A 12,000-nucleotide genomic window follows, 5' to 3' on the forward strand; every position below is an offset into this window, starting at 1 on the left:
GGCCAGTGGACAGAGACAGAGGACAGAGACGGAGGCCAGTGTCGGTAAAATAACAAGTGAATGTCCTTAACTAACTGTGTTGTTAACTAACCCTAACCCTAACCCTTAACTAACTGTGTTGTTTGGTTTCCAGGCGATTGGAGAGTTTATCCTGACAGAGAAAAATGTGAAGATCAAGCCCAAAGGAAAGATCTACAGTCTGAACGAGGGATACGCCAAATACATGCACCCATCCATCAACGCGTACCTGAAGCACAAGAAATACCCAGAGGTACACACACACACATACACACACACACGCAAACATGATCATCACCTGACACCTTGAGCTTTGGAACCACAAATAACTTTTAGCGATCTTCCATTTCCCCATTAAACACACTAGCCTTATGGAACCCATTAAACACACTAGCCGTATGGAACCCATTAAACACACTAGCCTTATGGAACCCATTAAACACACTAGCCTTATGGAACCCATTAAACACACTAGCCTTATGTATTCTTGCTGACAGTGAGTCCAGTAGTCAGTTAGCCTCACAGTAACCTCTCTGTCTAGCCTTATGGAACCCACCATAAGTGTATTCTTGCTGACAGTTATTCCAGTAGTCAGTTACTCTCACCTCACGGTACCACTCACTAGCTCATACTACAGGTAAAGGGGGGTCAAACACAACCCCATTCACATCGAGGAGGCTGTAGTGGAGTGGGTCGAGAGTTCCTTTGTGTCCACATCACCAACAAACTATCATGTTCAAAAACTCACCAAGAAAGTCGTGAAGAGGGCACCACAACACCTTCTCCCCCTCAGGAGACTGAAAAGATTTGGCATGGGTCCCCAGATCCTCAAAAATGTCTACAGCTGCACCATCGAGAGCACACTGACCAGTTGTATGGTAACTGCTCGGCATCCGACCATACGGCGCTACAGAAGGTAGTGCGTATGGCCCAGGATATTCACTGCGGCCAAGCTTCCTGCCATCCTGTACCTATATACCAGGCGGTGTCAGAGAAAGGCCCAAAAGATTGTCACCCAATACTCCAGTCACCTAAGTCATAGACTGTTCTTTCAGCTACCGCACGGCAAGCGGTACCAGAGCGCCAAGTCCAGGTCCAAAAGGCTCCTTACCAGCTTCTACCCCCAAACCATAAGACTGCTGAACAGCTTCTACCCCCAAGCCATAAGACTGCTGAACACCTTCTACCCCCAAGCCATAAGACTGCTGAACACCTTCTACCCCCAAGCCATAAGACTGCTGAACACCTTCTACCCCCAAGCCATAAGACTGCTGAACACCTTCTACCCCCAAGCCATAAGACTGCTGAACACCTTCTACCCCCAAGCCATAAGACTGCTGAACACCTTCTACCCCCAAGCCATAAGACTGCTGAACACCTTCTACCCCCAAGCCATAAGACTGCTGAACACCTTCTACCCCCAAGCCATAAGACTGCTGAATACCTTCTACCCCCAAGCCATAAGACTGCTGAACACCTTCTACCCCCAAGCCATTAGACTGCTGAACACCTTCTACCCCCAAGCCATTAGACTGCTGAACAACTAATCAAATGGCCACCAGAACCATTTACATTGACCCCCACCATTTGTTTTGTACACTGCTGCTACACGCTGTTTATTATCATCAAATCAAATGTATTTATAAAGCCCTTCTTACATCAGCTGATATCTCAAAGTGCTGTACAGAAACCCAGCCTAAAACCCCAAACAGCAAGCAATGCTGTTTGGCACCTCAGGAGTAAATGTCAGTTGGCTTTTCATAGCCGATCCTTCAGAGTGTCTCTACCGCTCCTGCTGTCTCTAGAGAGTTGAAAACAGCAGGTCTGGGACAGGTAGCACGTCCGGTACTATGCATATTATCTATGCATAGTCACTTTACCCCTACCTACATGTACAAATGACCTTGTTTTACTAACCTGTACTCATGCACAATGACTAGGCACCGGTACCCCCTGTATATAACCTTATTTATATAGCCTCATTATTGTTATTTTGTGTTACTTTTTAATAGATTTTTTTACGGTGTTTTATTTTGTAAATCTTTACTTAACTCTATTTTCCCAAAACTGCATTGTTGGTTAAGGGTTTGTAAGTAGGAATTTCACGGTAAGGTCTACTACACCTGTTGTATCCGGCTCATGTGACAAATAACATGTGTTTTGATTTGATTATATTTTATTTATTTTTATTATTATTTTTTTTTATTATTTTTTTTATTATTATTTATTTTTATATTTTTTATTTTATTTGATCTGTGTGAGGATGCATCAATCAAATGTATTTTTAAAGCCCTTTTTACATCAGCCGATGTCACAAAGTGCTGTACAGAAACCGAGCCTAAAACCACAAACAGCAAGCAATGCAGGTGTAGAAGCATGGTGGCTAGGAAAAACTCCCAAGAAAGGAAGGAACCTAGGAAGAAACCTAGAGAGCAACCAGGCTCTGAGGGGTGGCCAGTCATCTTCTGGCTGTGCCGGGTGGAGATTATAACAGTACATGGCCAAGATGTTTAAACGTTCAAAGATGACCTGCAGGGTCAAATAATATTAATAATCACAGTGGTTGTAGAGGGTGCAACAGGTCAACACCTCATGAGTAAATGTCAGCTGGCTTTTCATAGCCGAGCATTTAGAGTTAAAGAAAGCAGGTGCGGAAGAGAGAGAGAGTTGAAAACAGCAGGTCTGGGACAGGTAGCACGTCCGATGAACAGGTCAGGATTCCATAGCCGCAGGCAAAACAGTTGAAACTGGAGCAGCAGCACGGCCAGGTGGACTGGGGACAGCAAGGAGTCATCATGCCAGGTAGTCCTGAGGCTTGGTCATAGGGCTCAGATCTTCCGGGAGGGAGAAGGAGAGAGAGAGAATTAGAGATAGTATACTTAAATTCACACAGGACACCGGATACGATAGGAGAAGTACTCCAGATATAACAAACTGACCCTAGCCCCCGACACATAAACTACTGCAGCATAAATACTGGAGGCTGAGACAGGAAGGGTCAGGAGACACTGTGGCCCCGTCCGACGATACCCCCAGACAGGGCCAACCAGGCTGAAAATAACCCCACCCACTTTGCCAAAGCACAGTCCCCACACCCCTACAAGGATATCTTCAACCACCAACATACTACCCTGAGACAAGAGTATTGATCACAAAGATCTCCCCCACGGCACAACCCAAGGGGGGGCGCCAACCCGGACAGGAAGATCACATCAGTGACTCAACCCATTCAAGTGATGCACCCCTCCTAGGGATGGCATGGAAGAGCACCAGTAAGCCAGTGACTTAGCACCCGTAATAGGGTTTGAGGCAGAGAATCAGGGTGGAGAGAGGGGAACCGGCCAGGCAGAGACAGCAAGGGCTGTTCGTCGCTCCAGTGCCTTTCCGTTCACCTTCATACCCCTGGTCCAGACTACACTCAATCATAGAACCTACTGAAGAGATGAGAATTCAATGAAGACTTACAGGTCGAGACCGAGTCTGTGTCTCTCACATGGATAGGCAGACCATTCTGTAAAAATTGAGCTCCATGGGAGAAAGTCCTGCCCCCAGCTGATTGCTTAGCCATTCTAGGGACAATAAGGAGGCCTGTGTCTTGTGATCGTTGCGAACGTGTAAGTATGTACGGCAGGGCCAAATCGGAGAGATAGGTAGGAGCAAGCCCATGTAATGCTTTGTAGGTTAGCAGTAACCTACTTAAAATCATCCCTAGCCTTAACAGGAAGCCAGTGTAGAGAGGCTAGCACTGGAGTAATATGATCACATCTTTTGGTTCTTGTCAAGATTCTAGCAGCCGTGTTTAGCACAAACTGAAGTTTATTTAGTGCTTTATCCGGGTAGCAGAGCATAGCAGTAGTCTAATCTAGAAGTGACAAAAGCATGGATTAATTTTTCTGCATCATTCTTGGACATAAAGTTTCAGATTTTTGCAATGTTATGAAGATGGAATAAAGCTGTCCTTAAAACAGTCTTGAAATGTTCGTCAAAAGAGAGATCAGGGTCCAGAGTAACGCCAAGGTCCTTCACAGTTTTATTTGAGACGACTGTACAACCATCAAGATTAATTATCAGATCCAACAGAAGATCTCTTTGGGACCTAGAACAAGCATCTCTGTTTTGTCCGAGTTTAAAAGTAGAACATTGGCAGCCATCCACTTCCTTATGTCTGAAACACAGGCTTCTAGCGAGGGCAATTTTGAGGCTCCACCATGTTTCATTGAAATGTACAGCTGTGTGTCATCCGCATAGCAGTGAAAGTTAACATTGTGTTTCCAAATGACATCACCAAGAAATAAAATATATAGTGAAAATCATAGTGGTCCTAAAACGGAACCTTGAGGAACACCGAAACTTACAGTTGATTTGTCAGAGGACAAACCATCCACATATACAACCTGATGTCTTTCCGACAGATAAGATCTAAACCAGGCCAGAACTTGTCCTTATAGACCAATTTGGGTATCCAATCTCTCCAAAAGAATGTGGTGATCGATTGTGTCAAAAGCAACACTAAGGTCTAGGAGCACGAGGACAGATGCAGAGCCTCAGTCTGATGCCATTAAAAGGTAATTTACCAACTTCACGAGTGCAGTCTCAGTGCTATGATGGGGTCTAAAACCAGACTGAAGCGTTTCGTATACATTGTTTGTTTTCAGGAAGTCAATGAGTTGCTGTACAACAGTTTTTTCTAAACATTATGAGAGGAATGGGAGATTCGATATAGGCCGATTATGTTTCATATTTTCTCGGTCAAGGTTTGGCTTTTTCAAGATTGGCTTTATTACTGCCACTTTTAGTGCATTTGGTACACATCCGGTGGATAGGGAGGCGTTTGTTATGTTCAACATAGGAGGGCCAAGCACAGGAAGCAGCTCAGATAGGTGGTTAACCAAGTTCATAGCACGGCTTTAGATGATCCTTGGTTGGGGTCTAAGCAAAATATTTGTTGCGATTGCAAACTTGATAAAATGGCGGTCCGATAGTCCAGGATTATGAGGAAAAACATTAAGATCCACAATATTTATTCCACGGGACAAAACTAGGTCCAGAGTATGACTGTGGCAGTGAGTAGGTCCGGAGACATGTTGGACAAAACCCAGACATGTTGGATGATGACTCCGAAAGCCTTTTGGAGTGGGTCTGTGGACCTTTCCATGTGAATATTAAAATCACAAAAAAATTGAATATTATCTGCCATGACTACAAGGTCCGACAGGATTTCAGGGAACTCAGTGAGGAATGCTGTATACAGCACAGGAGGCCTGTTAAGGGTTGTGTGGGGGATATGGTCACTTATGTAAGCAGGAGGAGAGGCCTCATTTAACAGTTAATAGACTTAAGCTATGTTTCAGTCAGGCTAATCACATCAAGATTATGATCAGGGATTTGTTCATTCAATATAACTGCCTTGGAAGTGAGGGATCTAACATTAAGTAGCCCTATTTTGAGATGTGAGATATCACAATCTCTTTCAATAATGACAGGAATGAAGGAGGTATTTATTCCAGTGAGATTGCTAAGGAGAACACTGCCATGTTTAGTTTTGCCCAACCTAGATCAAGGCACAGACACGGTCTCAATGGGGATAGCTGAGCTGACTTCACTGACTGTGCTAGTGGCAGACTCCACTAAACTGTCAGGCTGGCTAACAGCCTGCTGCCTGGCCTGCACCCTATCTGCTGCCTGGCCCCAGCCTCAAACTCAGGTCATGTGTGTACCTAACTGACCCTCTCTGCCCATTCATCACCATTTACCCGTTGCTGTCTTAGCTCTCCTGATCAACACCTGTGATTGCTTTATGCCTCTCTCTAATGTCAATATGCCTTGTCTACTGCTGTCTCAGTTAGTACTTATTGTATCTCTGGAGGCACCAGTTAAGCTAGGTGAGGTCTCCTCATGTGTGGGGGGTGGGACAAAAGAGCTATCTAAGGCATGTTGAGCAGTCAAATAAAACAATCTCTTTCATTGTCACTCAACATCTAGGTTTACCTCCACTATACTCACATCCTACCATACCCTTGTCTGTACATTATGCCCTGAATCTATTCTACCACGCCCAGAAGCCTGCTCCTTTAATTATCTGTTCCCAGTGCACTAGACGACCAGTTCTTTTAGCCTTTAGCCTTACCCTATTCCCCCTCTGTTCCTCTGGTGATGTAGAGGTTAACCCAGGCCCTGTAGCCCCCAGTACCACACCTATTCCCCAGGCACTCTCATTTGTTGACTTCTGTAACCTTAAAAGCCTTGGTTTCATGCATGTTAATTAACATCAGAAGCCTCCTCCCTAAGTTTGTTTTATTCACTGCTTTAGCACACTCCACCAACCCTGATGTCCTTACCGTGTCTGAATCCTGGCTTAGGAAGGCCACTAAAAATTCAGAAATGTCCATCCCTAACTACAACATATTGTCACACCCTGACCATAGTTTGCTTTGTATGTTTCTATGTTTTGGTTGGTCAGGGTGTGATCTGAGTGGGCATTCTATGTTGGATGTCTTGTTTGTCTATTTCTATGTCTGGCCTGATATGGTTCTCAATCAGAGGCAGGTGTTAGTCATTGTCTCTGATTGGGAACCATATTTAGGTATCCTGGGTTTCACTGTGTGTTTGTGGGTGATTGTTCCTGTCTCTGTGTTTTGCACCAGACAGGGCTGTTTTTTGGTTTTCCACGTTTGTTGTTTTGTAGTGTTCGTGTTTATCCTTTTTGTTATTAAACATGAATCAACATAATCACGCTGTTTTTTGGTCCGCCTCTCCTTCACCACAAGAAGACCGTTACACGTATTCCGTCAAGATAGAACTGCCAAAGGCTGCGGAGTTACAATCCACTGCAGAGTTCTATCATACTATCCAGGTCTGTGCCCAAACTATTCGAGCTTCTACTTTTAGAAATCCACCTTTCCAGAAACAAGTCTCTCACCGTTGCCGCTTGTTATTGACCCCCTTCAGCTCACAGCTCTGCCCTGGACACCATATGTGAATTGATTATCACCCATTTATCTTCAGAACTCGTGCTGCTAGGTGACCTAAACTGGGACATGCTTAACACAATCTCACACAAATTATCAAGGAACCTACCAGTTACAACCCAAAATCTGTAACCACGGGCACCCTCTTAGATAACATCCTGACCAACTTGCCCTCTAAATACACCTCTGCTGTCTTCAACCAGGATCTCAGCGTCACTGCCTCATTGCCTGCGTCGGTAATGGATCCGCGGTCAAACGGCCACCCCTCATCACTGTCAAACGTTCCCTAAAACACTTCTGCAAGCAGGCCTTTCTAACCAATCTGGCCTGGGTATCCTGGAAGGATATTGACCTCATCCCGTCAGTAGAGGATGCTCTTCTAAAGTGCTTTCCTCTCCACCTTAAATAAGCATGCCCCATTCAATAAATGTAGAACTAAGATCCGATATAGCACTTGGTTCACCCCAGACTTGACTGCCCTTGACCAGCACAAAAACATCCTATGGCGTTCTGCATTAGCATCGAATAGCCCCCATGATATGCAACTTTTCAGGGAAGTTAGGAACCAATATACACCGTCAGTTAGGAAAGCAAAGGCTATCTTTTTCAAACAGAAATTTGCATCCAGTTGCACAAATTCCAAAAAGTTTTGGGACACTGTAAAGTCCATGGAGAATAAGAGCACCTCCTCCCAGCTGCCCACTGCACTGAGGATAGGAAATACTGTCACCACCGATAAACACCTCGCGACACAACGCCTCTCCCGTATTTGACCTAAATAGTTTGTATGTATGTATTGATATGTAGAGCACGTGTGCATTTTAAAAATGTATATAGTTCTTTCCTTGAGCTGCTCTTGTCTAAAGATGTTCTGTATTATGTAATTCTGTATTATGTTTCATGTTTTGTGTGGACCCCAGGAAGAGTAGCTGCTGCTTATGCAACAGCTAATGGGGATCTTAATAAAATACCAAATACCAAAATTGCATATTTCCCAGCATGCTTTTCAAGTGAATGTGAGAGATGTCCACCTATGACTATGTTTGTTAGTGACAGAGACATATTTGTTACATTAATACATTTGCAGCACTGGATCCTTCACCAAGTGATTGCCTAAGTGAATGTATTTGAATTTAAATTGAACTCTTTGTGACTTGTACATTATACACTTCAGAAGGCCTTTAGTTATGTACTAGTTGTTCTGAAAATCCTGATCTGCAAGTCACAATACGCTGGTGTGTGAAGTGATTAGTTATTCCTATCGGAATCCAGCCAGTGGGAGGATGTCCAACAATTGGAATATTTTATCCCCCACCACCTGCATTCAGCCTGACTGCTATTGTGAAGGACTTGACAACCAATACTACCTAAACCATGTAAACTGGAGTATCTCAGTAACAGGTGTAATAAGTCCAACCCCTTACAGATTGGATTAGTTTAGAAACATTTCAGTTATTTATCTTTGTATAGTATAAGATTAATGAATCAATGTGCATGCAGAAACATAGATATTAAAATAAAAAATGTCTAAAAATCAACCTGCAACAAAGTATCCTGGGAAATACTGTATGATAAAGAGGCCCTTCAACATATTCTTTTACTCCGAGAGTTAACGGAAATGAACTCAACACAGTCGATTAACCGATACCACTGTAATTCAAATAACACTTTATTTATTCACCGCAGGTGGTATCAATTTTAATCCCACTGGTGTTAACACCACTAGAATCAACACTCAGATATAACACTGGTGTTAACCCCATTAGAATCAACACTCAGATATAACACTGGTGTTAACCCCACTAGAATCAACACTCAGATATAACACTGGTGTTAACCCCATTAGAATCAACACTCAGATATAACACTGGTGTTAACCCCATTAGAATCAACACTCAGATATAACACTGGTGTTAACCCCACTAGAATCAACACTCAGATATAACACTGGCGTTAAACCCATTAGAATCAACACTCAGATATAACACTGGTGGTAACCCCATTAGAATCAACACTCAGATATAACACTGGTGTTAACCCCATTAGAATCAACACTCAGATATAACACTGGTGTTAAACCCATTAGAATCAACACTCAGATATAACACTGGTGTTAACCCCATTAGAATCAACACTCAGATATAACACTGGTGTTAAACCCATTAGAATCAACACTCAGATATAACACTGGTGTTAAACCCATTAGAAGCATCGCTCAGATATAACACTGGTGTTAACCCCATTAGAATCAACGCTCAGATATAACACTCACAACACTTTTTACCTTAACACTGAGATTTTAACACGTGCAAATGTGCTGTGTAGCTGTGCATAGCCTCCTGTTGCTTGCTACTGTAGCTTCATCTATGGCTCTGGCAAACGAATATGGTTGTGATGGTATCAATCAAAACTGTACATCAATCAATCAAAGTTGTTTAGATAACAGTGTATGGTGATGAGAGTGAGTTCAGTGTCTTGTTGTCTCTGCCCCTATAGGACGGGAGCGCCCCCTATGGAGCAAGGTATGTGGGCTCTATGGTGGCAGACGTCCATCGCACCATCGCATATGGAGGAATCTTCATGTACCCCGCCAATGAAAAGAGCCCTAAGGGAAAGGTAGGTTTAGCCTTAACCATTGACCTCTAACCCCTAAACCCTGACCTTTAGCCCTAACCCTATCAACAAGAAGATAATGTTTGAAGAGGTAGGGTTTCAGATGTTTTCAGAAGATGAGCAGGGACTCTGATGTCCTAGATTCAGGGGGAAGCTGGTTCCACCATTGGGGTGCCAGAACAGAGGAGGAGCATAGACTGGGCTGAGACAGGAGCTGCCCTCCCGTGGGGGTTGAAGGGCCAAGGGACCTGAGGTGACAGAACAGAGGAGGAGCATAGACTGGGCTGAGACAGGAGCTGCCCTCCCGTGGGGGTTGGAGGGCCAAGGGACCTGAGGTGACAGAACGGAGTGCTCGGGTTGGGGTGTAGGGTTTGAGCCTGAAGGTAGGAAGGGGCAGTTCCTCTTGCAGTTCCGTAGGTAAGCATCATGGTCTGGTAGTGGAGCTTCAACTGGAGGCCAGTGGAGAGTGAGGAGGAGCGGCGTGACATGAGGGAACTTGGGTTCAAAACCAGGCGGCCTGCTGCAATCTCAATAGGTTGCATGGGTTTGACGGCACAAGCGGGGAGCCCAGCCAACAGAGAGTTGCAGATGTCCAGACGGTAGATGACAAGTCCCTGGATTAGGACCTGCGCCACTTCCTGTGTGAGGTAGGGTCATACTCTACGGTTGTTGTTGAGCATGAACCTGCAGTAGTCACTGCTTTGATGTTTGCAGAGAACAACAGGGTGTCGTCCAGGGTCACGCCAAGGTTCTTTGTACTCTGGGAGGGCGACACTGTGGAGTCAACCGTGATGGAGAAGTCTTTAATTCAGCGGGGAGGCCATCCCCGGAAGGAAGAGCAGCTCCGTCTTGTTGAGCTCGAGGTGGTGGGACGACATCCAAGCTGAGGTATCTGTCAGGCATTCAGAGATGCGTTTCGCCACCTGCGTGTCAGAAGGTGGGAAGAAGAAAAGTAGTTGAGTGTCATCCGCATAGCAATGACAGGAGAGACCATGTGAGGATATAGCTGTAGTAATACCATTGCAGCTGTAGTAATGCCATTGTTGTAGTAGAGGCTCTGTCCATGGGGAAACAGGGGCCAGGTCTCTCTGGCTATGGGGAAACAGTGCCCAGGTCTCTCCGGCTATGGGGAAACAGGGCCCAGGTCTCTCTGGATGTGGGAAAACAGGGCCCAGGGCTCTCCGGATGTGGGGAAACAGGGCCCAGGTCTCTCTGGCTATGGGGAAACAGGGCCCAGGTCTCTCTGGCTATGGGGAAACAGGGCCCAGGGCTCACTGGCTATGGGGAAACAGGGCCCAGGGCTCACTGGCTATGGGGAAACAGGGCCCAGGTCTCTCCGGCTATGGGGAAACAGGGACCAGGTCTCTCTGGATGTGGGGAAACAGGGCCCAGGTCTCTCTGGATGTGGGGAAACAGGGCCCAGGTCTCTCTGGCTATGGGGAAACAGGGCCCAGGTCTCTCTGGCTATGGGGAAACAGGGCCCAGGTCTCTCTTGCAAGGAGAAGGAAAGTTAAGAAAGATATAAACAATAGCTAATCCAGTTAAATAGGTTGAAGCTGTGTGTCACGCCTTCACATTCCCTCCTCTAATCTTGGTGTGTGTATTCCTTTCCCTTCCCTAGCTGCGTTTGCTGTACGAGTGCAACCCCATCGCCTTCCTGATCGAGCAGTGTGGAGGCGTGGCGACTACGGGAGAAGGGCGTGTCCTAGACGTGGTTCCAACCAACATCCACCAGAGAGTTCCGTTTATTGTGGGTTCACCTGATGACGTCAACGAGTACCTCGACTTTGTCAAGAAGCACAAGTAGAACGACAACAAAACTTGAATAAAAGTTAAATACCAACAAGAAAAACATGAGTAACTACATGTCTGTCCATCAGCAAGAAGAGCAAATAGCACCCTCTTCCTTATATACTGCACTGCTTTTGACCAGGGCCCATATTTCAGGATTCAGATATTCCACTCTTCCTGTTCATGTAACCCTATCCTCAACTCTACTAGAACCAGAACTCTGACAGCTGTTTGTCTCATGCAGTTTCCTTTCTCCTTATTTAGGCTCACTTTATACTCTAGAGAGCAGCCTGCCAGTAGTGAGACACAGTATCAATAATATCACCCTAAAGCCAAACTAACCTGAAGTATTGAGAGACATCCGTGAGACCGGGCTGACTTGTCTGTGTTTTGTGACGTGTGCTAAAGATTAGCTTGCGCCGCCAACGGTCCACCCTGGCAATCAGAGATCAGAAAGAGAAGGAAAGGAGGGAAGAAGGAAATAGAGACAAAGCTAAGTCTGCATAAAGCAGAGACAGGGTCCAGATAAAGTAGCAGTTACTTTCATAGGAACTACACAATAACACTGATCTAGGTCTGATGAACAACAAGCTCCTCTCCTATCCAACTA

General features: G+C 45.2%; 1 protein-coding gene across 1 annotated transcript in view; it reads left to right on the forward strand.

The window, feature by feature from the left end:
• fbp2 (fructose-bisphosphatase 2) overlaps positions 1-11,451 on the forward strand; it is a 28,301-nt gene extending 16,850 nt beyond the window's left edge. Inside the window, exons 6-8 of the mRNA XM_036979182.2 lie at positions 134-271; positions 9,483-9,602; positions 11,221-11,451. Of these exons, the coding sequence (XP_036835077.1) occupies positions 134-271; positions 9,483-9,602; positions 11,221-11,406 (444 nt within the window). The 3' untranslated portion in view covers positions 11,407-11,451. The remainder of the gene's footprint in view (positions 1-133; positions 272-9,482; positions 9,603-11,220) is intronic.
• The last annotated feature ends 549 nt before the right edge of the window (positions 11,452-12,000 follow it).

This window comes from Oncorhynchus mykiss, chromosome 6 (assembly GCF_057628025.1).
Source record: "Oncorhynchus mykiss isolate SJ-2025 chromosome 6, ASM5762802v1, whole genome shotgun sequence".
Taxonomy (NCBI): Eukaryota; Metazoa; Chordata; class Actinopteri; order Salmoniformes; family Salmonidae; genus Oncorhynchus; species Oncorhynchus mykiss.